Source organism: Jatropha curcas, chromosome 3, assembly GCF_041381405.1.
Source record: "Jatropha curcas cultivar XTBG-Jc1 chromosome 3, XTBG_Jcur_1.0, whole genome shotgun sequence".
NCBI classification, from domain to species: Eukaryota; Viridiplantae; Streptophyta; class Magnoliopsida; order Malpighiales; family Euphorbiaceae; genus Jatropha; species Jatropha curcas.
In genome coordinates this window covers 7,151,294-7,178,951 of record NC_143153.1, presented here as the reverse complement: position 1 = coordinate 7,178,951, position 27,658 = coordinate 7,151,294, and the positions used below count along the sequence as shown (strand labels likewise).

The following is a 27,658-nucleotide window of genomic DNA, read 5'->3' as shown; positions in this document are numbered from 1 at the left end:
ATTATAACCAGACTGTCACGACCCGTTTCCGTGGGCCGGACCGGCACTAGGGCCCAGGTAAGCTTAAGGCCCCCGAAGCCCGTAGTAAGCCTGAAATACTAAAACTTTACCAGGTCAAAATTATATTAAACATTCAGCCCATATAATTATATTGTTTATCATACACGACTAATTGTATATAGTTTCTACAATTGCGGAGTCACTAACTAATAGCCATACATAGATTCTTATACATCTAGATACATAGCAAAATATTTATTGGTCTAGGAAAATTTTTTCTTTCTAACTCTGTGACGAAGGAACATAGCTTAGTCGAATTAAAGAGAAACTTTCTTCCTGAAAAATTAAACAAGATATGTGAGCTTTCTAAGGAGTAATTATTATTGCACAACACACACATTCACACAGATGTATAAATATATATATATATATATATATATGTATATGTATATCAATCTAGTCCTCCGACTAGTATATGCTCACGCAGCCAGTCACACAAAATGGCATGTCACCAGCACTCACAAACAATATCACCTTCAAATAATCACATCACGTGGAAATTAGTCAGTGGCGTCACCTAAATCCCCGACGAGCCGTCCTCTCAAACAGCCCATCCTCTCAAACATGTGCACCCGGGGAGCCAATCCCCCATATCTGGCCGACCGGTCTAATCCTCACTTGACCAGTCCTCTCAATATTTTATTTTTACATTCTCTCTTTTCTTTTCCATATCATCAACATCATTTCATCAGTTCATCAGGTGCACACGGGGGCGCCGATCTCCCATTTACCCGGCCGACGGTCCACTTTCATCAGTTCATCAGGATCCTTATTTATCGACCGTCCTCACAAACCCATGGTGACCCACTTCATCCCAACTCCACACAAACAGAGCACAGTATATACACAGTACAATTAATCAAGCATTTCAATTAGATGCAGACATATGGATCAGCTGAACATTGTAATGCAATGCACAATCAAACATCCATTCTCAAATGCAATTAAATAATTAAACAAATAATCTTAACAATAACAACAACGATAAAATAATAATAATAATAATCATAATAGACTATGATAATGATATGGTAGTTAAAGCACTTTATTTATTATGTATCGAATTGTAAAAATTATCTAATTAAACTTATTTGTTATGTTATCAATTAAAATCAGTCTAAAGTTCTACCGAAATTTCGGCAGCACCTCCCCTAAAAATGGGACTATCAACCTGTTTAAATATCCCAACAACACTAAGTATCATTCAATCAATACACACAGCCCATCCATCGGGCAATTAAACAAATCAAATTTCCCATCCTCCTTCAATTTCAACATCACCGCACAATCAAAATTATAATTTACAATAACATTATATCTAAACTACCTTAATCCACACTTAAATTCTATTAGATTTATTATTATCAAACTTTCCTAACAAATTTATGTAGTACTAGAATTAAATTTAATTAGTCAAATATTTTAATTAATCAATAAATCAACATTAATTCAAATTAATTTAACTACTCCCAATGACTAAAATTAAACTAACTAAAATTACTACATTCAATTAACCACAATTCATTAAATTAAATTAATTAACTAAAATTATTAAAATTGATTTATACCCCAAAATATAATTTTCTTGCAGGATTGGGATTTTACGCGTACCGGATTGAAACTACACGTGCTGGAAGCGATTGGACCACCTGAGATCAACGCAGGAGGGGCTGACTTGCAGTGGTGGCGCGACCTGGTGGCGGAGCAGCTGGCGGCGCAACTACAGGCGCGACAGATATGCTCCTGGTGGTCGGAGACTTGCTGGATCGACGCTCACCTGGACAAATCGGAGGAGCAACCTTCTGTCCCTGCTTGGCTTGAACGGAGAGAGGCGCCAGCGATGGCGGAGCTACTGCAGCGTGGAGCAGCGGCGAGGTGGCGCGACGTGGCTGAGCTCGTGATGGTGGCTCGCATTTCTGCTGGAGCTGTTGGGGCGCGACGCAGATGCAGTCACAGAGAAGAAGAAAGGGAAAGAAAGAAAAGAAAAGAAAGAAAGAAAGAAGAAGAAGAAGAAGAAGAAGAGAGGAGGAGGAGACGGCGGTGGTAGTGTCGGTGGTGCTGTGTGGGTGGTCAGGAGGCGCAAGACTGACTTAGTGAGGGAGATTAGCGTTGAAGATAAAAGGGGAGGAGATGTTTCTAGATGGTTTGGGCTGGTTCGGTTCGATTCGGGTTCGAATCAGCCCAAATCTTCGATTTCCAACTGGTTTTCGGCTTTTTCAATTGGTTTTCGGTTCGATTCCTCACAGTATTCGCACTAAAATATTAATATAAATTTCCAGGCTGTCGATTTATTAAATTTAAATGAAAAAAATCTTTGAAAATAAAAATTCGGGTTATTTCACAGACATTTGGAAATTTTTTATATTTCATTTATTAATATTTAATTCTTTTAAGATATAGATAAAAAATATATACTTTTTTATTAATATTCTGTTTTCTTTATGTTTGTATGATATGATTGGATATGTTTTTAAAACATAAATTTTCAACTAGAATATATATAATATAATATTTTATTTAGGAGAGAGATAAAAAAAGAAATAAATATATTATTTTTATTAATATTTTGGTTCTTTATGTTTGTCATATTTGATTAGATATACTTTTTACAAAGTAAATTTTCAAATAGAATTTACATAATTAAATATAGGACGGTAAACAATTTTCATTTTACAATAATTGTATACATTGAAACGTTTTCTTTATTAGGTGAGTTTTGAAATAGTTTTATTCTTAATAATAATTTTTTATTTTCTTTTTCATTACTGAATAATTTGTAATTATTATTATTTTAATTTAGTAAGAGATTTATATCTCTTTTGCAATAAATAGATGGCCTATTGATGGTTAAATATTTTTAATTTTCTTGATATTTTTTCTCTTATATCCTAAATCTGTTTGACTTAAAAGAAAATAGTATTTAGAAAATTGAAAAAAAAAATTAAAACTATATATTTCTATTTTGATCATTTCAAGAATCTGTATCTATGTGTATATATTCATTTCTCTGATACATTGGGTAAATAATATTGTCACTGTAGTCAAAGTGATTTACATTATCAATTTAAATCATTTTCTCATTTCTTTTCTTTGATCTTGCAGTAGAAATAATTTATTATTATTATTCATTCTAGTTGCATATAGATATTCATTTAGGGTTGAGAGCAGGGGGTTGAAGATTGAATGATGACTTGATTTCTTTTTGAGCACCTATTAAGGTTTTAAAAATCTACAATTATAAATTATGGACTAAAGGATTGGTCTAAGAATTGGATTGAATTTTATTCTAAAATCACTCCATTATATAAAAATAGAGTTTAGTACATAATAAGTAGCATTGCAAGTAATTTGTACTACAAAATATAATACAAATTAACCATTTGTATTTATTTTAATCTAAACAGAACTTGTATATATATATATATATATATATATATATATATATATATATATATATATATATAATGAATATATAACGAGTATAGTCAACGTGCAACTCACGTCATATAAAAGACTAATACTATATATAAAAGTGGAAATAGTGGGGAGGGGGGAGATAATGAGATTTTCCGACAGTATCCTTAATAAAATTTAGAATGCCTTAAAATAAACTTAGTCACACCTCACTTATGTGAGGAGCGAGAGGTCTCGAGTTCGAATCCTCTTGCCCACAAGTGTTTTCACCAATTTAGTGAGTGGAGAGTTATTCCTTGTCGTGTAGGTTGCAATGTTATTGTGGCCAATTAGGCTTTCTAATGAATTAAAAAAAAATTATTTTTTAAATAAATATGTATAAATAATTAAGAATTTAAAAATTTAAGTTTTATCTTTACTAAATTTTTTTTAATAAATATATATGATAATGAGACATTTGAAAATATTTTTATATTTTATTTATGAAATATTTAATTCTTTTAGGATATATATATATTAAAATTTTTTCTTTATGTTTGTATGATTTGATTGGATGTATTTTTTTAATAATAAAATTTCAAATAGAATATATATAATATTTTATTAGGAGAGATAAAAAAAGAAAAAAGTATATTATTTTTATTAATATTTTTCTTTATGTTTGTAAGATTTGGTTGAATGTATCTTTTAAAAATTAAAATTTTAAATAGAATTTACATAATTAAAGTTGGAATGGTAAATAGTTGAAATTTTTAATTTTAAAAAAATATATAATATTTTATTAATATATTTATACACATTGAAACTTTTTTTGTTAAATGATTTTTGAAAGATTTTTGTTTTTAATAATAATTTCTTTTTGTTACTAAATAATTTGTAAGTATTACTATTTTAATTTAATAAGAGATATATATCCCCTTGCAATAAATAGATGTCTATTTATGATTATACATTTTTAATTTTCTTGATATTTTTTCTCTTAATTCCTAAATTTGTTTAATTTAAAAGAAAATAGTTTTTAGAAAACTAAAAAAAAAAATTAGAACTATATAGTTCTGTTTAGGTCACTTTTTGGGGTTTTAAAAATTCATATGTTTGTGCATATATTTCTCTCTTTGATATTTGGGTAAATAATACTGCCACCGTATCTAAAATGATTTCCATTATTAATTCAAATCATCCTCCATTTCTTTTCTTTTACCTAGCTGTAAAAATTAATTTATTATTATTTTTATTATAATTGTATATAGATATTGATTAAAGGTTGAAGGCAAGATTGGAAAATAAAGTATATAAGAAATAGTATTGTAAATAGTTTGTACTGTAAAATGCAATACAAATTAATCATTTATATTTATTTTAATCTAAATAAAATTCATACTTTAATATTATATAAATAAAAAATAAATACATGACATGTAAACCGTTGTTCCAAAATTATAATCCTAAAATAATCACACGTTGTTTTTATATTACATTTTCAATCTAGTATTAGCCGACATTTTCAATACGTGTCCATACTATCATATTACTATTATTATTTATTAATCGTTATTTTGCTTTTTTATATGTTTTTTATTTGTTTAATAGCTTTTTTTGTTTTTTACGCGCCTCTAACCACTAGTATATCTTGTTTTCTATAGTGCTAATTGAGTGCGTCGGCATTTGACTATTGACATTTACACAGCACATAGCGCTTCTTGAGGCGTGTGCTTTCTTTCTTTTTTTTTTTTCTTTTGACAATTAAACTTTCGTGCATGCTTCTCCATTTTTTTATTATTTTAATTACTTAATTCATCTATATTTTTTCATGGAATATTAATATCATGTATTGAAGTTTATAATCATATTATTTATAAGAAGTAAGAGACAATAATAAGTTACGCTGAAGATCAGAGTGAAAATTTATTAAAGAAAATAAACACAAAATTCAAAACAAAATTTGTATTTTATATAAAATATTGTGACTTGGTATTAAAAAATAACTTTTAGAGAATAATCAATAATAGAAAAAAGTTGAATTGGTCCCTAAATTATGATTCAATTAATATATAAGCATCTCTATTTTTAAATATTAATTATGATTATATTATTAATATAATCATAATTTAAAAATTTTATAAATTATTGTTTAAAAATAAAAATTTTTCTATATTAATTTAATTATAATTTAGTGCGATTTTTTTTTTTTTTTAGTCAAGAAGATGGCTTTAAAATTCGAAAAAAAAAAAAATCAAATTTCGATTGACGTTAACCATATCCTAATGGATTAAAAAAAAAACCCTCGAAAGACTAAATACGGATGTTGTCAACAAGTTAAGTTCAAAATTTTTTTATTATTTTATTAGATTTCCAATAGAATATTGAAATGGGCATTGTTTGTGGTCTTCAAAGGGAAATCAAAATCGCAGCAAACCCTTACTTTCTTACCCTTCAAGTTCACATATATACGTGGCCTCCTCCTCCTCCACCACCACCACCGCCACCACCACCACCACCACCCCCTTGTTGACTTCTCTCCCTAACCGTCATTCCAGGATTATGTGTTTGACTCTACCCACATAAATTATTATACGCCACTTGAATACTCACCGTTCGATCGTGACTTCATCATGATCAGAATTTTATATAATTAGAAATATGGACCATCTCCAACTCTCCATATATATATATATATATATATATATATATATATATATATATATATATATATATATAATACAGCAAAGCTTGCCTTTCTATCTAATATCTCTTTCACAGACATTCTCTAAGCCAGAAAAAAATAAAAGAAAAGAACAAGAAAAAGTATGAATCGCTTTCGCCTCTGTATTTTTGTTATTGCTCTTATACTTTTCTCATTAGCTAACACAAGTCAAGCCACCGCAAGGCCTTTTCCTTCTGCACCGTCCGCCACCACAAGCCGAAGGCAAGCGTTTCGTACCGCTTTTAACAACGTTCGTTTTCATGGCCGAGCTGAGGAATTGGAGTCGCAGAAGCGAAAAGTTCCTACAGGATCAAATCCCTTGCACAATAAGAGGAGGTTATGAAGATTTTCTTCTTCTTCTTTTAATTTTTTGTTCCTGTTATGTTGTTTATATATATAGCCAGTATTATATTAATTTGTTAATTAATTATACTAGCTAGCATAGATTATTAGAAGTAATTGTATAAGATATATTTATACTGCAACTCTAGAATATACATATATAGTTATTCTGTTTAATTTTTGTAGTGATTAGAATACAAAAGTTGAAGGTTAATGTGATTTCAAAAAATTTATGTCAAAATAAAAAAATAAGAATCAAATATATTTATATATTCAGATAATAAATTGATTTTTCTTCCTTCTATATATTTCTGTGAAGGAAAAAGGAATACCTTAAAGGCAAAATCTTATCCCAACCAATTTGAGATTAAGCTGTAATTAAGTCGAGTGGTTCTTAGTTATATGTCTTTTTCCTCATTTTGATATAATGCATGGTTATAATCTTATACACATAAGCGTTTGATTTCAATTTTGATTTTCTAAGTTAATTAGATGCAAGGGCGGATCTAAAAAATAAATTTTTCGGGTCAATTATATTAAATATTTAATTTTAGTTTTAAGAGAGCTGAATTTATATATATATAAAAAGAAAATTAAAGAAGAGGAATGAATTGATTTTCTTTTTCTCAATATACATCCGCCACTTGAATTAGATGATTGCAAAGTAAACATTTCTTGAATATACACAATTAAATGTATACTCTTTATTTTATTTCAAAAAAAAAAAAATAGTTCTTTTTTTTTTCTTATATAAACAGTGAGAGCTATAGAGCTAGATGGAGTGGGTTATGGGTAATGGGTAATGGGTAATGGGTAATGGGTAGTCCACTCAATTATAGACCCAATTTTAATGAGAGTAGTGTAAAGACCCATTATTTCATACAACAACCATGCAATTAAGAAAGGCAACACGCTTTGTGCAGAGAAAATTGAAAGAAATAATATTGGGTATATATATAGTAGCTAGCTGTTGATTTGGTCCACACTACTCCACAATCAATTAGTAGAACAAATTAATTGCACCAATGATAGCTTTTCATACTTGTAACAAAATGCAATATATTATTCAAACTTCCTAGTATTAGAATATTTCAAATTCGAGCCTTTACGGGTCGGATGGATCGTGGACCGAAATTATATAAGAGTGTAGTTTTCTTTTTGACTCATTAAATTAGTACCATTCACTCTTTATATGAATGAAAAGAACAACCGTACCACACTTGATTGACATTCAAATTGATTCAATTAGCATTAAGAACTTATATATTTTGCATCTTAAATTTAAAAATTGCTATTAAATTCAAACATTTTGGAGGTAGAGTTTTAGTAGGTGAATTCATTTACACCCTATATTGTAATCAGTGCAGAAGCAATGAAAAAGGAGATCTTTCTCTATCTCCTGCACTTAATAACAGAGGAATGTAAGAGTGTGGGTGTGGTCCAGAGTGTATTTTTTTTCTGTGCTTACAACACCCCACCAAGGGCGTTTAGGTCTGTGTATTGTGGGATTGCGCGTGTAATAGTAATATTTGAACTTAGTTGAACAAATTATTACGTAGTTGAAAACCTTTCCCTTTGTATTCTATTATGGAATCTAGTTGTGAAATTGGAATGTAAATGTAACCCCACGCACCATCAAAGGCACGTGAGAACTTGTCAGGGATACTTAACTAACTCTCTTTGCCTTTAATCCTTTTCTATGCTTCCTCTGTCCTCATTCAACCGTCAGGCCCGGCCTATTTATATTCAGTTATATACAACCACATGTTGCCCCTCGCCGGCTAATCCGATTTACGTCGTTAGAATTGGTCTGACAATTGTTATGAGAATTTGGAAACAATAATTTTTTATACTAACTTTTTTTTTGAGGGTTAAATAAGGTCATTAACACAAAGTATTGGTATCGCAAAGGCTAAATGATATGATAGAGAATCTTATTTCTCCTAATTATAAGTTTTAAATTTGAGTTTTGGATATGAAGTCTTTCTTAATTTTGAGTGCTGAACAAAGATCCATATGGCTGCCAAAATTTTTTAAAATTTATAAAAAGAGAAAAAATTTTACTTATACCGGATCCATGGCCTCACTCATGGACCAAACCAATGAGAATAAGATTTTTTATTAAAAGGAGATTATTTCTAACTATATATTGGAAAAAATGATAAAATCGGAACACTTTTTAAAGAATTCTTTCTGTGATTGGTTTGCTCACAAGCGTGGCTATCAACCCAGGCAAGTAATTTCCATCAAAAGCCAATAATTGGTCTTAAAAAAATATTTTTATGATGTAAGATGGAGAAATGTTCAAGCTACAATTTTTTGATAAGAATTTTTGAACTACAGTCCTCTTACTTGACAAATGTTGTCTTGGGTCTTGTCCTGGACAATAATGTCAATGAAGAGAAAAATTTTTGCTAATCTGCGCAGATGATGCTTCACTTGTTTTTATACAAATGACAAAATAGATGCAGTATCATCTCCTCCATTTTTTTTTCCCCTCAGTAGTCGGAATAAAAAATATGCTCACTTGGCCTTCTCTTAAAAGTTTTGTGATCTTTTTAGCTGAAATGTGGCTGCCCATGTAGTTTTTTTCTTCTTTGTACTATGATTTCTATATCATACTTTTCTCTCCAGAATTTGATTTTACGAACAGACGGAGAAAAGGGTGCTGAAAATTCTGAGCAATCTAGAAGCACAAGTGAGGCTGAAATCTTACCTTCAAAAAGTTAGAACATTGGAGATGCATTAGAAAACCAAGTTGAAAACATCAAGGATGAAAAGCAAACATCTGTTGTTGAGGCTGAAATTCCTTCTACCATACAAATTGAAAATGAAAAATGGAACCCACCCTGAAGAAAAATGGCCCTTTTGATACTTCAAATGCACAAAGCAACAATGCTTCCCCTGAGGGGAGTGTAACTAAAGGTTTCTACCTTCTCCATGTTAGTTAACCTTTGGCTTTTACGGACTCGGATCAAACTTCACTTTTTGTGTGAAAATTTAACTATCAATGCAATATCTTATGCTTTGTCTGAAAATATTGGGGGTAAAATATTATGCTGATTACTATTTTAGTGACAGGGCTAAAGCCTGATACAAATGGTTTGCGAGTAAAGAAACATATTGTTAGTGTTTGATATTGTATATATTAAGTTGCATATCCCACTAACTAATTATTCACTTATGTTTTTATATGGATTGCAACAACCATATCACCAACTCTAGTAAAACTGCTTCGAGAAGAAACAAGAGCAGAAATGATGGATTTCAGGAAAGTTCTCTGATAGACTGGAGGGGACATTGTTAAAGCTCAGGAGTTCCTTAGAAAGAAAGGATCAGCAAGCGCAGAAAAGAAAACCCGGTAGAGCCACAACTGAGGGAATAATTGGTTCCTACATTCATGACGGCAGGATCGGTATCCTGATAGAGATGATCTGTGAAACAGATTTTGCCTCTCGAGGTGACATTTTGAAGGAACTAGTGGATGACTTAGAAATGCATGTGGCAGCATTATCGAAGATGTTCCTGAAGAGATTGTAAACAAGGAAAGAGAAATTGAGTTGCGGAAGGAAGATCTCTTGTCAAGACCATAGCAGATTAGATTAAAGATTATAAAATAGATGGTCGAATCATGAAGAGACTTGAGGAGTTGGGATTGCTGGAACAACCATACATCAAGAACGATAAGATTATGGTGATGGATTGGGTGAAACAGATAATTGCAACTATTGGAGAAAATATGAAAGGAAGGAGGTTCATAGGCTAAAAACTCAGGAGGGTAAACTTTAATAAGGTTAAGTAATTTTAATTTGTAATTTTTTAATCACTAAACTTTGATTTTCGTTTCAACGGGTGGTTATTCACCGAAATGTGATTATTGAAAATACTAACATGGCTCTAAAAATAAAATATTTCATTTTAAAAAGTAATACTTTCTCCTTATATGTTAATATAAGAGTTATTTATTAATGTATTGAACAAATAATGTCATTTATATGAAACAAGTTTTATAAAAAAAAAAAAAAAAATCATTCTACCTTTGTATTTTGCGACATTTTTTTCTTCTCTTTTTATATTCCTTCTTGATCATGAATTTTCTTTTATGAAATATATAATTTTTAGCGTCATATTACTATTTCAATTATCGCATTTCAATAGGTGATTTTCCGTTGAAACAAAAATTAAAATTAAGTGATTAAAAATTGACAAATTGAAATTAGGTGAAACTAAATACAAAATTGCACTGTTGGTATTATTTACCCAAAACTCAGGTTTTTACAGCTGAGGTGGCTTCTCAAATTGCAGCAGTATCGGTTGTAGCGCAAGCAAAAGAGCAGCGTACTTCAGGTGAAGCCAATGAAGCTGCTAAGAAGTAAGTGAGCACTAGACATAGATTTTGATGAATATGCTGTGGTAAGTCAATAATATGAACTTTCTATCTGTTATCATTTCTTTGGAAGTAAGGTAGGAAATTCTGCAGGCTGCAAGACATAAATCTCATGCTAAATTCGAGTGAGACTGAGAGTGGTGCAAAAAGGACAAGGAAGAGGAGAAAAATAGCAGAATGGATAAGAGAAGATAAAAAGGAGTAGATGATAAGAAAAAGAAAAAGAAATTAGTGGAAAGAAGATGGGAGAAAATGATGTAGAAAAGAAAACTGAAGGAATAGAAGATAAGATAGATTACCAATTCTTTTTTTTTTTTTTTTTTAATTCATCAACATTGAGTATGACCAACTTGGTATCGTGGAATCGATTGGGTCGCCCTAACACAACTGAAGAATAGCAAAAATCTAATAGCCATTGCTAGGGAAAAAAAAATTTTGCTATAGAGCATGTCTCTCTCCCATATTTATATTGTTCTTAGAGGACATTCCACAGATTTAAACATGTTCTTATATATGCCCTGCTTTATTTTGCAGACCACCAACAGTTCAAGTTTTTGTTGCACTTGTTAAACAACTAAGAGAAGAAATAGGAGCTGGGATGATGGAATGCAAGAAAGCTGTGTCTAAATTGGAGGCGACCTTGAGAAGGTACAGGAGTATCTCAGCAAGAAAGGTCTTTCAAACACTGATAAGAAATCTCGTGGGCTTGCAGCTGAAGGTAGAATTGGCTCCTACATTCACGATTCTCACATTGAAATTCTAATTAAAGTCAATTGTGAAACTGACTTTATAGGTAGAAGTGAAAAATGTTCGAAATTTTAATGTAGGTTGCTATCAATTGTTGGTTCGTTTGTGTGAGAAAATAGACTGTAAGAAATATAATTTAAGAATATATGTATGGAGTTAAATTTGTATTTAAGTAATCACTTGTGTAACAGGCTTATGCACTTCTAATGAGCTGGTGAGGCAGTTATAAGGATTATATATAGATAGGCTAGGTCTCTTCTCCATCCTTAATTCTAATATTGGCCAGTCCTATTGAAAGCCACTCGTGAATAAAAGAATTCTAATTTCGTGTTAATTTGAGCATTTGGTTGCAAATAATTACAATTAATTAACTATTTTGGTGATCTAAATTCATGTACTACATCTGTTTATTTTCTTGCAAAAAATTTAAGAAATTAGTTGATGACCTAGCAATGCAAGTTGTGGCTTGCCCACAGATACAGTTTGTATCCATTGAGGACACCCCAGAGAGCATTCTGAGCAAGGAAAAGGAGCTCGAGATGCAGAGAGAGGACCTGTTGGAGAGGTTGCACTTCTAGAGCAACCTTTCATTAAGGATAATAATAGCCTTTTGGTTTTGATGAAAGACTTGGTCAAGCAGACTGTTGGTGCTCTTGGGGAGAGCATAAAAGTCCGGAGGTTCGTTGATTTACTCTTGGGGAGAGTATTGAAAATACAAATACTGATACTTGAGACAGAAAAAAGAAGTTGGCTCAAATCACAAACATGTAAAGAAAAAATCAAGTAATTAAACGTTGGGATGTAAAAGTTGGGACGCCTCACTTAGCTTTAAGGGAACCCTAACGGTAGATTTAAAGGAAGGACTGTTGGTTTCAAACAAATCTCAGGGACAAAAGAAAATGCATGCTTTAGAAGATTGCCCATGGTGGCGGGGCTCCTTGTTTGTGCTGCCTGGATAATAATGTTCAAGTGCCCCGCCCCGCCCCGCCACATTCCAGTGGACTTCCATGGCTCCGAGGATGGGATGGAAAGGCCCGAAGAAGAAAGAATGGGAAAGGCCAAACAATTTTCTCTTCCATTGTTATCGATAAATCATAAACGCATTTAGTGTAATTTTAACACGAATACAAGCATATTCCTTATGCTACTTTTACCCCACATAAGTTAACTAATGACTGCATAAATTGAGATCCTCCTCTTATTGTGAAATTACGGAAACTGAAAAACGACTTCAAATTTCTTTTCCTGAGGCTGAGGCGCTACGAGTTTTCAGACGCTTGTTTCTTCAGTGCAAGAAGAGTAGTATAACACAAAAGGGAGAAAAATATCAAAATGAACCAAGATTAATTCAGATTTGATAATTATGCTCAGAGCAGCATCGTTAATAATTGTCACAAAATCCAGTCTTTTGAGCTAAGATTTAACTATCTTGACAGAATCACGAATAAAGCTCAAAATACAAACACTGAATCAATCTAGTTTCCTTCTATTCATCAAACAAATTAATTATACAACAAATCGGTAAGTAATATATCGTCCTGCAGTTTCACTAGGCCTGATGATCTTCACAACTTGCCCACGCTTCAACCCAAAATACCTAGCAATTGGGTCAGTCACCTGAATTCGAGGCAGCTGCACAATCACAACATATAATCAGACACTATCAGCACTATCAATAGAAAATTCCTCATAAATGCTCATATACCAAGTCTCACAATTAGGTGATATTTGCTAGCATAATTTACAGGAAAGCCCCACTGCCCAGCGTATCAATTATCCCAAAAAGGAAGTTAGAGTTACCTATTTGTTAAATTGTTATAGACACACAAAACACGTGTAGACACGCACAGTAAGCCAAGCATGCTCAATCTCACACTGATGCTCATTGTGAAAGGTAAGGTAGCTCTGTTATAAGCAGTTCTCTAAATAACCAACCATCCTTTGACAAGCCTTTAATGTAAAGCTATTGAAAGCTAGCCTTCGGCAGCATGCAACAACCAGAATGGTTGACCCTAGCAAGCCAATATGTGCAAACACACCCCACCATACTAGCCTATGCATTTCAAGAAATTTTATCCATCTCTGATTGTTCATTCACTTCATGCATGCAGTGAAACCCTTCTTCATAAGGTTACATGCAAACCAGCAACTAAATGTTCATATGGCTGTAAACTAATGGTTGCAAAAAGAAAAATGTTCAACGTGCATGCAAACAGTGATTAGGTAGTGGCAAGTCATCAGTCATATGATCCCCCAATCCAAAAACAACCATCAAATGAAATTAAAAGAATGTAGAAGAAATTAGATATATAATTAAGTATTATAAAAAATGAAATATTAAGATTTCCCTTGCCTGTGTTTCCTTCACAGTGTATCTCTCTAACAATGTCTTCTTCTCTTCATTTGTTAGCACCTGATGCTCAGGGACAAGAACATGCTCTTTGATGTTAACCAGCAGCTCTGCTTCCTGTATGAATGGAATCGAAAGGCATCAATGTTCCTTCTTCTATTAAGGTAAGAGGGCATGTAAAGGAAGTGAAGTTGAAAATAGTTAAGGCAGTCTCAGGTTAAGCAATTCATAAATGAAACACTAATAACTAGGAGAAAGGATAATGGTATATTTTACCAAAATAGCATTTTGAAACCCAAGTGGCCTTCAGCGCAAGTCCATTTTGATTTTCAATATCAAATTTGACAATTTGGTGAACCACCCATGTTTCATTCAAAACTCAACAGTTCAGTTAATGGATTCCACCAAGGATAACATGGACAGGACAGTAGATCATTCGCAAGACCAAAATCATACTCACATCTAATGTGCGTGAATGATACCATAAAAAAGAACTTTGTAGAATTATTATTATAATTTTTTTTTGGGTATTATTTCAGAGCTTTGGCCATGGACATTGGATGAAAGAACAGCAGGTATATAGATTTTCAAGAATGCCACAGGAGATGCAGCCATTCTAGCACGTCCTAACCATAACCATCAGTGAACCTATCCATCCAAGCATTATTCCTAATTGTATGATTTGAGGACAACAGAAGTGCAAAAAGCCTTGATTTTCCATAAAGGAATTAAATTCAGAACAATTACACCACATTGTAGCATTATCCTTTATTGCTTCGATGAAACAAGATGAATTTGCCTTGCAGCTTTAGTTAGCAACTAATTTTACCTGGAAGACCTCCAGCTGGAATTTTGAAGCTATCTCAGATATACATGTTCGAGCAAAAGGGGTCAAATTTTGCTGAACCACCAAGACCGCTCTGTAAACATTCTCATTTTTCATGCGATTGGTATAAGTCTTCATCGTCTTGACACCAACTTTCTGCTCTTCAGGAAAGAAAACATAAATCTGGTATAAAAGAAACCATAAAGATGATCAGTAAAAGAACGCAAAGAATGCATGGTTGCATCTATCATGCTTTCCTTGAAATTGAAACTCACGTGTTTGGAAGTAAATGAGAAAGAAATTAAGCTGCTGTTAGTATTTTGTGGATCTAAGCCATATATATAGATCCATATATATTTCTTTCTTGTTCCCTCTTCTAATAAAAAAAATCATATCATAGGAAACAATAATGAGTGACATTATGACCATGCAATCCTCGTTAAAAACTAACAAAGCGTACATGATGTCTTAATGCTTGTCTAGTAAAACCTTGCTCTAAATGAAAAGTAACAATACAGTTAGCTCCAGAAGCAGCCAAATCAACACTGCTTCCATCTTTCATGCATGGCTAACCTCCACAATATCCCAATTTTGGCCATTTAGTTGCATTAGAACCCAAAAATAGAGTGCAATTGTGAAACTCTCACACAGAGAACAAATGCAAGAAGGCCTAAACATGTAAATTATTTCACATGTTTATACTGATGAAAACTTAAAAATTCTTCAATACAACTAACTCTTATCCATAATAGTGCTAGCTTCTTTTCCACATGAATGGCTACATAATTCCAGAACCAGAAGCACTTACAAGCAGACGAGGGATGAGTGGCAGGAGCACTGTGACCATCTATTGCTCCCGACAACTAAAAGAAACACACAAACTCATTACCCTTCCAGGTCAACCTCAGCTATGTATGCAATTTCTTTTGGATAATAACATTCTACGTGCCTACACTTTTTTATATTTTCTATTTAAGTGTGTAAAATCTTTGTTCAATCAAGCATCTGAACAAAAGCAGAAATTTGCAATCAAAATAATCAGGAGAGAAAAATGGTCCAAATGAAAAGGAGAAAGAAAGATCTAAGAACATAAAGATGTAAAAACCCAATTTCATACTCATAAAATACGGTATACAATCAACCGTCTATTTTAGTCCTCCAACCTATAAAATTTAATGAAATCATATTGCAGCGCACCCTGTAAGTAAGAATCACATATTGTAATTCCTCTCATGATTATCATAAAGAAGCTTATAACCAAAAGAAAAGTAGCTATCACTCATATTGAATTTCACCAAAGAGTTAACTTTCTCATAAAATCAGCACCGCACTAGAACTAACACTACACAACAACACACGAGTGCATACATGGCTTGAACCCGAATTAAGTTGATATATACCTGATCACTGGGCTCATTACGCCTGGATTTGTTGATAACAAGGTCTTCCCTTTTCATGTTCTCACCATATTTTGAGATGAACTGTTCCCTTGTCATGTTGATCTCATAGTCTGTTACGAGATAACCCCTATCCTTGAGCATTTGCATGACTGTCTTTCGTATTCTGAAAAGCCTCTTAATTTCGTCCTCTGATAGAGTCATTTTTTCCCTGATAAGCTTCAAAAGCAATTCTGTTAATTAGGTTATGCAGCCTAAATAGCAAACTGAATTGAATTATAGTCTTTAACAAAAGAATAATAATCATAATAAACATTAAGAAAAGGTTGAATTTCATGCTTGTGCCATCGCCCATCGCTGTCAACATCCTCTGAAGCTGCTCTCTTCCTCAGCCGGAGGGAATTGCAATTTGGTGTAGTGAACGAAAAACAAAAAAATAAACAAATAAAAAGGTCCTTACCAATTAAAAAAAAATGGCAATCTGTCTTGGCCTTTACGAATCTGTACGGCTTGTTGAGAATCAGAAAAACAGTCCGAAAGAGAGGCAAGAGCTCCCAAAGTTTTATTTGTTGGTGGCGTTGAGAGTGTTGTACGGGAAGAAAGTCTTCAGAGAGGAGAAACAGAGGAAGTGAGGGTAAGCGACTATTCTACGGTTTGTTTGGGACCAGGATTTTATGGGAGGAAAGAAAACAGGAATAGAAAATAGCAATGAAAAGCTACCTTCACTTGTTTGTTTGGAAAAGCTAAGAGTATCTCCTGTGCAAAGGTGAATTTTCAAAAATAAAAAGACTCTTTTGAAAATTACTTTTCAAAGTTAATGTCTATTTAAGATGTTAAACTGATGTGTAAAAAAAATTAATAAATATTGTCTATTACACCTTCTATTTCTAGAAGGTATGTTAGACAATGTTAACATTTATTACTTTTTTTCTGATTAGTTGCATATTAAATTATAAGACTGGAAAAGAGAAAAAAAAAAATAATGGAAGAAGATTCAAACTAATACATTGGAGAGAGTTTTTTAAAATTTATTGTCTATAAATACACATTTAACACCACATCACCATTCACACCTTTAATTTCACACGACACAATAACCACAATCCACATTAATATTTGAGATGCTCTAAGCGAAATATAAAAAATATTATATTTTTCATTCAGACCTGTCTATATATGAGCAAATGTTACAATTGATAAAATATTTAATATTTTATATTTTTAAATTTTAATTAAATAAGAAAATAGTTTAAAAAATAGCAAAACAATTAGAAACTATTTTCAAAAAAATCTAAGATCTGGAGATTGCATCAAAACTACGTGGATTTGATGGTAAAACAGTTATTTTTGTCTATTATTATTAATATTATTATTATTATTATTATTATAGCTATTAATTAAAAGGCTATAATCATATTTCAATATTATAGTAATTGTAATGACAATAATATTAGGTAAAGTTTTAAGTTTAATACTTTTTTATTAGAGAATATATTTAGCAGGTTATAATTAATTATGGTTGTTGTAATTCTTAATCTATATACAATAGACTAATATATATGATGATACTAATAAAAAAATAAGAGGGCATTTAATTAAAATCCAATTATAATTATGTTTATAAGTTTATTAGTAATATTTTATATGAGTCATATTTTAATTTATTAAAAGTATATCTAGATTTCATATTCAACACGAGTCATATTTTAAATTAAAATATAATTATAATTTCATTAGAAGTTCACTGTTGACATTGATAAGTAGCTTAAAAAAAAATTAATTATAACATTATTAGTACTCTATACAATTAATAAATTTTTTATTTTTATTAAATTTTATAATTACCAAACTATAAAAAATTCAATTAAATTACTAAGACATGAATATTATATATATAATTTTGTTTATTATATTTTATGAAAAAATAAATTCAAATTATTAAGATATTATAATTTAATGTGCACAACTTTATTAAAATTTACTTATAAATAAAATTACATTACTAACAATAATATTTTATTCATTAATAAATATTTAAAGTATAAATAACTCTAGTTGCAGGTCACATATATTTATGTAATTTCTTACATAAGAGTGTTAAATAGCTTGGTGGTCAGGTAGCATAATTCTTATGTAAAGGTTCAAGGTTATGGATTTGATTTTGCTAATCATCATAAAAATTTTGCTTTAAATCAAATGGGTAACGGCCATAAAAATTTTGTTTTAAATTAAATGGGTAACGGGGCGGGTACTCGTCCCAAACTCGTTTACTATTAGATACTCATTACCCAACCTCATGAATCTGAATTCGATGCGAGTACTAAAAAGTCACTATCCTAATCTTCCCAAAATCCATTTATACACCACCCGAACCAAACCCACAAAAAATCGGATCAGGTACTTGCGGGGTCAGGTTAAATTGCATTCCTAATTACAAGTACATTCTAGGATGGGTTAATTTTATTTATACTGGATTTATGGCCCCACTTATAGACCAAACAAATGAGAATGAGATTTTTTTTTGAAATGAAGATATTTTTAACCATAAACGGAAAAAAAGGATAAAGTTTAAAACATTTTTAAAAAAATCCCAGTCTAAATAAGTAATTTCCTTCAAGGACAGTTGATACCAGCGACATCATGTATTATCCAAGCATCCAAGTTCCTGTTAGATAAAAAGTGGGTGGATCATGGATGCCCAACGAATAATTTTTAACTATCTAAGAAAGATAATCCGCACAAAAGTTTCCTTCCCTCTATATATGCCCAAATTAGAAAGGATTTCTTTACATATCAGGTACAATAGATTTAGCAACAGATTTTACACACATTTAAAAAGTGAAAATTGTTTTAATAGTAAATATCTATTTTTAAATTTGTTCCAAATTAGATACAAAAATTAACAACAGATGCAAAGTTAGAAACTATTGGAATCCGTTTCTAATATTCTAGAAACACTGCTTATGGAAATAGGCTAACAGTAGATATCTCTTTCTATAACCTATTGCTATATTTTTATTTTTAAATAATCAATATTCTGAGAATCGGAACTGTCATTGAACCGGAAAGGCGGGGATTTATTGAACCGAAAGGTTCAACTGGATTCAATACGGTTCAACCAGATTTTTATGTATAATATTTTTAAATATAATTGAAAATATAAGATTTATAAATATTAAATACAAAAAGAATAAAAAAGACTAAATTTAATAGTAAAAGAAAAATAATTAGTTACTATAAAAATTGATAACAATATATATATATATAACAAAAAATTATATATATATATATATATATATATATATAATAATAATAATAATAAATTAAAATTTATATATAAGAAAAACTAATTTGCTACTTAGGAGGATTATTAACAAATAAGGTCGAGTTAGAGCATGTACAAAAGTCAAGATGATGATGATAAATAATAATTTAACTATGAAAGAAAAATAATTCATGAAAAAAAATTTTAATAGCAAATGCAATTTCTTTGTTCTTTTTTAAGAACTGCAATTTCCTTTTGATATTAAGGATAGAAGTAGTTTTCTCCATTTAAACTTCGGAAAAAGCCAAAAAAAATATATATATATACAGATGTAAACAAATGTACGAACAAAAGTCAAGAGCCATATATATATATATATATTAAAATGAACTTAAAGTCTTAATTATTTGAGATTAACTTGCATTGAAAAATTAGGAAGTAATTAAACTTGCACAGATAACGATGACATCACTAAAACGTTGCAGGGCCATTTTCCCGTTAAAACTTGAAATTATTTGTTTCAAGTACACAGATTACATTCCTACAGGATTTAAAGGACGTTCCATTTTCTTTTTACTTTTTTTTTTTAAATTCAAATCGAACCGTAATATTTAAGGGTCCTGTTCGCCGGTTTTTAATCCGGTTCTCATCTATTCTCTCCGACTCTTACCGGCTTTTTAACTTCCCGTCTTTATTAATCAATCCGGACCGAACTACGGTCCGATTTTTTATTAAACCGGCCAAACTGATCGGTCCGATCCGATTCTCAGAAGCATGTGAATAACTATAGATTTTCTTGGTTTAACCACAGAAAAATCTGCTTCCAAACTGTGTTTTTTAGTGCATTGAGCTCTTTTTTCACCTTTATGCAAAATCCAATTACCAATTTCTATATTCAGCTCTGGAATTTATTTTTCAATATCATATTGTACGTATTGAAGTTGAGTATAATCTACACAAAAAACTTCTTCTCTAAACTTATAATCACCAATAATTTTTTTAAGTAGGTTTTAGCATTTTGATTAGATATTATTTTTTTATAGTATTTGATAACATAGTGTTTGAACTAACTTTTAGAGATTAAGATAATGTTTTATAAAAAGTTAACCCATATAATGTATAATTACTAACTACTTAAACAGTTAGACGCTACTAAAATATACTCAAACAGTTAAATACTATTAAAATAATTAACATACTCAAATAATTAAACGCTATTAAAATAGTTAACAATTATGGAAACAAATAATTTTACTAAACAAACCCAAGCTAGGATTAACATTTGCATTTCTGCTTGGTCCTCGAAAGTCAAATAGCCGTTACACTTGACTTTTCATTCTCGGATGACATGTGACCAACACTAATTTTTTTTCATATGGTCCTTTTATTTTTATGGCGAAGCCGTCTTGCCATTTATTGTTTAATTATTATTTCATCTTTCTTAAAATATAATTCGTTTAAGATTTTTACATAAGGATTAAGAAAATAAATTAATTATCTTAAATTATAATAAAATTAAAAGTAATTTGATCAAATTATTTTTTACCTCAAAATTGAAAGTTACTTGTAAAAGTAGTTATTGTATCTAATACAAATAAAAATAATATTGAAAAACATCATTTATTACTCCTTGAAAAATTCAAAATGACTTATATTTTGAGACAAAATAATCACAAAAAATGGCTTATATTTTAGAAGAGAGGGAGTATTTTTTTTTTTTTGCTGTTGACTTTTATTTGTTATTTGAAATTTTTACATGATAATTAAAAACTAATTAAATCATCATAACTATGTAATCAAATAATTTTTTAATTTAATTAAGTTACTCTTTATCTTACTTAATTTGTCTAATTTCAATACTTATATATCTACTAATTTACTATTAAATTTAAGAAATAGATAAAAGAAGGTAATAATGTTGATTTAAAAATGTGTGTTGCATGAAATATAAAATAAAAGTTTACTAAAACTATAAAAGTTTTATTATCAATTATTTAGAATAAAATTCTACCACTAAAATAAAATAATTTAATAATTAAAAATGACAAGAAAATCTTTTTTTAAGGATTAAACATATAAAATTTGTAATTTGAAGTATTGATAATATATATATATATATATATATATATATTTTGCTTTGTATCAAATTTTATAATTTGTGAAATGTCTATCAAAAGCATCCTCTTTATATTGTTGTTGTCAAAATTTTCATTTTTAATCTGAAATTGACCAATTTCATAGAAGTTTAGATAATTTATGCTGCCTTGACAAATAAGTGACACATTAGCGGATTTTAAAAAAATAATATATTTTATTTTATTTTCATCCCTTGCAAATGAAAAACATTAATTGCTATAATTTTTAAGAAAATCTATCTTTTTATTGTAAATAAGAGTGATATAATCAATTTATTTAATAATTTATTATAAATAAGACAAATTAAATGATTTCTTACGAACGAGAAAAGTAGAAATATGATATTTATTTGTGACGGAATGAATATTAAAAATAGAAAAAATGTCAAAAAGAGAAAGTATAAAAAATTGAATAACAGAGTAATGAAAGAAAAACTAGAGATTAAATTATGTAATTAATTTTAAATGCAGCGACAAACTCTTATATTATAAGAAAATATAAAGATAAAATAGTAACTTTTCCTTAATAAAAATATAGAGAGATTCAAATATTCTCAGTATCATTATACTTTTCACATTTGAAATTTCACATCTCTTGAGAAAATCATTAAATTATTGTGTAAATTGACTATATTATTTTTAATTTAATACTATTTCTCTAAAAATATTATTAAATTGAATAATAATAATTATTAGTTATATACAAGAATTAATATAAAAAAAATATTTATTACTTTTTAAAATCATAAATAAGACAAATGAGTATTTTCTTCCACAAGAAGAAAGAAAAAGATAGACCTGTACTCGCATTAAATATTCAAAGTAATTTAATTTGACTGAAAAAAATATTTTGATGGAAAAAATATTAAATACCTCGAGCATAAGCAAACAAATACCTTACAGAATGCAAACCGTGGACCAAATAAAAAATCCTCTGTCAGTAAAGATAAAAAATGAGTTTTCTCGCGGGAAGATTAGCCGGAAAAGAAGCAGCCTACTTTTTCCAGGAAACCAAACATGCCGTTAATCGCCTCGCCGAAAAATCCACCACCAAGACCGCCAACCACGCCAAGAACCTACCGTCCTCTCCTGTTCCAAGTGATCTCGAATCCCAAGCAGATGTGCTACCGGAGATAATGAGGCATTCCCTTCCTTCTTACATTTACAGCAAGCCGTCCGATTCATCGTCTTCTCTTTCTGCAGCCTCCAAGTGGGCCCTACACTCCGATCCTAATAAGGTCGCTACTGTATCCTCTAATGCATTGAATCCTCTTAGAGCTTATTTGTCTTTGCCGCAGGTCACTTTTGGTCCCAAAAGGTAATAACTGGTTAGTAATTACTTTTTTTTCTTTTCTAAAATTAGACCTGAATTGTTTTCCCTTCTCAATTTTCTAATTGATTGATTTTGGGCGAAATTGCAGATGGGAATTGCCGAGTCAAGAGAGCTCGGTTATGGCGTCTACGGCGAATGAAATGAGAAAAGACAGGTATACCCCTGTCAATCCAGAGAAGTTGAAGGCTGCTGCTGAAGGACTTGCTAATGGTCTGTGTTTCTTTCTTTGTTTGGTACTAGCAAATGCAATTTCAGTCTTTAAAATTTTTGGGGATTAATTCTTATGCAATTCATAATTCATTAATTCTAGTAGCTTGGACCTTTATTAAGATCAGAGTTAATTTGCAAATTATAGTCAAGGTTGGTAGAATTTAATCCAAGGATAATCAATTCCATACAATTAAATAGCTAGAATCTAAAAATCTAGCTGAATTTCCATTAATATTATGAAAATATGGATTTATAAATAAATATTATAAAATTTTATGAATTCATTTATGCTACACAAGCACTTAGTTATATTGAATTTTGTAAATCTGATTTTATTGGAGTGAAATAAATATTTTCTTTAATACTGAAAACACAAAGTTTCAAATAAATTCCACAAATTGTGGAATTCATTTGTACAGACCTAATAAATTTATGATGAATGTCTTGATTGGAAGAGGATGGTTAGTATTTTCATGTGTTTTGGATGAATTGTATAATTTTATTAAGTGAGACAAAGCCTGGTGATAATGGCTCTGTTTGCTGTTTCATTCTAGTTGGAAAGGCTTTTATAGTTGCTACTGTATTAGTGTTTGGTGGAGCCACTCTAATGTTCAGCTTGGCAGTCTCCAAGCTACAGCTGCATCATGTAAGTAGTGTACAAATTGCTTATTGTTTTGATGACATTTTACAGATCACTTCTGCAATTGATGATGGGATTATTATATCTATGGCAGACTGATGAAATTAGAAGTAAAGGGAAAGACCTCGTTCAGCCAAAACTTGAGATGATTAGAGAGCAATTGGTGCCTTTAAAGACATGGGTATGCAAATATCAAATTTGTGATTTAATCCTTAAGATTAGTTTGTCATTGTTGTTACTATTTATCAATAGCAGGTTTTGGATAGAGTTTGAAAGGAATTTTTTTTGAGCTAAAGAATACTGATACCTGCAAATTTGTTTTGGTGGGCTCAAAGCTGATTTCATAGAAGTTTTAAATATGAACTTTTTTCCGAAATTAGTTTTAGGTTCATAAAATCACACTGCGAAAAGTTATATTTATCAGTCAAACATGATTATTCGCAATGTTTAATCCAAAATCTATTGTTAGCAATAGCGATGCAAATGAACCCTTCGTCGTCTGTATTTTGCTTCTTTTACTAATTCATAGCTTCTGATATCAATTCAGGCTGAAGAATCATCAAAGAAATGGCAGATAAATAGAGAGAATGAGATTAAAGAGAAGCCTATCATCAAAGAACTTTCTAAATATTTTGGTCCTAAGACATCCAATTGAAATTGATTTGCATGTAACTTGTAATCCAATTAGATGGTTTTCTGTTTGTAGATAATGTTATTGTGTTGAATCTGTTGATGAATGTGATTGAAAAAGGACAAGGCTCAAAGATGTTGTATGAATATAATGGACCTGATTCTCAGGATATTATTTTCTGTGATATAAGTGGAGAGTTAATATTAATTTTCATATAGTAATTAGACGTTACATATTGCGGATGGAGAGTTAATATTAACCAGGTAAAAGTCGGCACTTTGTGCGGATTTCTTATTGATACACATTGTAATTTATGATTTAATTTTTAATTTATATTTAACTCATATTATTTCTAGTTTATATAGCTTCTTTTATAATATAAATTAAAATATTTGGCAATCTAAAGTTTAATTCTATTCAAAGGATAGATACATTTAGATCGGAGAGTTGACAAATTAAATTTATCAACAAAACGTGTGAGACTAATTATTTATTTGGAGCATTTTGGTAGTAAGAATCATTTTTCTTGCAATTAAATAAAATGAAATGAAATCAGAAATTGAAAAAAGTAAAATCAAATTATTAAACTAATTTCAAAATTTAGAAAGAGACCAAATATTTTCTTGTCAATAAGGATCACATCTAAACTTATCAATTAATTCTTGTCTTTTAAATTCAATTATTTTTAATTCTTGTACATCTGAACTCTTATTATTCAATAGTGAAGTTCAAATTCAATGTAGATTCTTTAAAATATATATAAAAATATAAATAGATGTATAGTAGATATAGAATACAGAGAGATACAGTTACATATTAACTCTATTTATATTTTTTAATTATATATAAACTTTAAAAATATATATGATTAAAGAAAACAATTTATATTAAAGATAAATGAAAAATAAAAGATAATATTATTTAATTTTCAATAGCTAATACATAAAATTAAGAATCTATACTATTTAATTTTCTCTAAAATCAAAATAATGATATTCAATTTTACTCCAAAACAATAAATGTAAATTTATTAGTTAGTAAATCATTTTTTAATACATGACTAAGTAGTTGGAGGTAAACAAGAAGCGTAGGTTGTCTTCTATTTTTTTTTTTTTTCTAGCATCTATTCAATGTAATTGCTTTTTTTTTTTTTTTTTAAATTTAACATTTACTATTTTTTTGAAATTGATAATAAATTATGGATATTATTTTCTCAAATTATACATATAAAGTATCACCTTTTATATGATTCATTATTATTGATTGAATTAGTTCGACCTTTATTAAAAAAGTTAGCAAAGAACAAAATTTCTACGTTGGCATTGAGTTTATTGCTATAATATTAAAAGCCTTAGTAGATCGCTTAACTAGATGTAAACAAAATGTTAAAAATAAAATCATAATTCATAGGCATTAATTAACTTAAAAAAATTTTTAATTTCCAATTCAACTCAGAAAATGAGAAAAAGCTTATTTGAACCCGAATCTTTTTGTCCTATTGCGCAATACTCTAACCATTTTAGCCAAAAGGCTAAAATCAACGACATTATACCCGTTTTAATTATTTTAAAATTTCCAAAAAATTGGTAGTTTTCAGATTCTTCCTTCAACTCACTCCACCTTTTTCTTTCTTTGCCTCTTTTTTTCTCTCCACATTCTCCAAAAGGAAATATTAACTAACCATTCAAAGTTCTTTTTTCTCCACATTCTCCGTTCAAAATATTTAGTTTTTGAATAAATGGTTTTCTTTAAACTTGATCTATGTAACATTAAAAATGACATTTGATAATATAATTAAGCCAATGAATTTCAATTTTATTGCTTTATTTTTTATCATATGTACTTATATTTGTTTTCCATGTTAAAAGACTAATAATTATTATATATTTTTCCATTTAATGAAAAATTAGATTATCCTATTCAATAAGAAATCAATTTTTATTTTTATTACAAAGGTTCTTATTTTAAGTTTTGTTCAAACGAAGTGATAATTTAATTTGAAATTAAATCAAGTTCACCAAAAATAAAATAAAACAAAAACTGACAAATTAGTACAGTTAATAGATTCTTGATATGTTTGAACAGTATATTATAAACCAACCGAATAGAATTGAATCCATTGGAGCAGAAGTTTATTATTCTACTTTTTTTTGTTAGTAATTTTTTTTAATTGGCTAAAAACAAGAAATCTATTGTTATTCAATTAAAAAACCACAAAGCTTTTTTATTTATTTATTTATTATTTTTATATATATATATATATATATACGATGGAGGGACTACTGCCCATTAAACACAGCACCTTCTCTGCCAAGCCACACCGGTTCTATCAGCATGAAGCAACTCACTAACACTTGAAGCAGGAGAAGGAAAAACCATAAGCTCACTTGGGCCATTAATTGCATTCTTGGCCAAAATATCAGGGACTGAGTTGGCCTCCCTATATATTTTCACAATCTGCACATCCTAAGCACGCAGAAGCTGCCAATAAATTATAATTTCTAAAGCCACCTGCCCGTCGAGAATTTAACATATCGACTATCACTTGAGAGTCACATTGCAATTGAATTTGCTTCCATACCTTATCCCAAGCAAACAGTAAGGCATGGTAGACACCCCATAATTCAGCGTCAACAGCAAAACACACTCCAAGTGCCCGAGAAAAACCCCATTGCCACAACCCATTCCATGACCGAAAAGCGCCCGCACAAGCAGCTGTCCCTGATTGGCCACAAGCACTACCATCTGTGTTAATAGTAATCCAACCAACAGGAGCTGGTACCCAATAAATGAGACGAGTTGAAACAAGCTTCGTGCAAGAGAAAACTCGTTTATCATTGTCCCAAGCACTCTGCATCTACTGCACTTTAGACAGCAGAAACTCATAACACAAAACCACAGTAGGAGAAAAAGGCTCAAAAACCCTCTAATTTCGAGCCTTCCAGATCCACCATAAACTCAAAGCAAAAGTGACATTCCAAGAGGCCCCCATAGAACAAATATCCGTAGAAGTAAGATTATTAAAAAGCCACTGTGGAACTGTATGTGAGGCAAAATCGACACATAACTCATTAACTGGGAACCAATTCCAGATCCTTCGAGTACTGTTGCAATCTCGAAGAGAATGAAGCACTGTTTCACGTGTAGCTTGACAGCTACCACACAAATCCACTGAGGTAAACCCTCTCCTGCACCTCTCAACATTACATAAAATCCT

The 27,658-nt window shown here is 30.2% G+C and overlaps 2 protein-coding genes and 1 pseudogene across 4 annotated transcripts; 2 read left to right on the top strand and 1 right to left on the bottom strand.

The window, feature by feature from the left end:
• The first annotated feature begins 1,900 nt into the window (after positions 1-1,900).
• Positions 1,901-12,386, top strand: LOC105640911 (polyprotein of EF-Ts, chloroplastic-like; annotated as a pseudogene). Its single transcript, XR_016319983.1, has 6 exons — positions 1,901-1,987; positions 9,251-9,445; positions 9,725-10,283; positions 10,741-10,892; positions 11,442-11,709; positions 12,075-12,386. The product of XR_016319983.1 is annotated as a polyprotein of EF-Ts, chloroplastic-like (transcript).
• A 593-nt stretch (positions 12,387-12,979) lies between these two features.
• On the bottom strand, positions 12,980-16,932 carry LOC105640838 (DNA-directed RNA polymerases II and IV subunit 5A). 2 transcript variants are annotated; one of them, XM_012225231.4, is made up of 5 exons: positions 16,688-16,932; positions 16,231-16,438; positions 14,834-15,013; positions 14,008-14,121; positions 12,980-13,286 (listed from the first exon to the last, which is right to left on the bottom strand). In XM_012225231.4, exons 2-5 carry the CDS (start codon positions 16,429-16,431, stop codon positions 13,161-13,163), a joined length of 621 nt encoding a protein of 206 aa, XP_012080621.1. In that variant the 5' UTR covers positions 16,432-16,438; positions 16,688-16,932; the 3' UTR covers positions 12,980-13,160. The 2 variants fall into 2 exon arrangements, with proteins under 2 accessions (XP_012080621.1, XP_012080620.1); XM_012225230.3 differs by having other exon boundaries at positions 16,231-16,446; positions 16,688-16,930.
• Positions 16,933-22,524: 5,592 nt separating this feature from the next.
• On the top strand, positions 22,525-24,654 carry LOC105640839 (coiled-coil protein). Its single transcript, XM_012225233.4, has 5 exons — positions 22,525-22,945; positions 23,049-23,170; positions 23,725-23,816; positions 23,905-23,991; positions 24,358-24,654. The coding sequence occupies exons 1-5, from the start codon at positions 22,581-22,583 to the stop codon at positions 24,463-24,465; spliced, it is 774 nt and encodes a 257-aa protein (XP_012080623.1). The 5' UTR covers positions 22,525-22,580; the 3' UTR covers positions 24,466-24,654.
• The last annotated feature ends 3,004 nt before the right edge of the window (positions 24,655-27,658 follow it).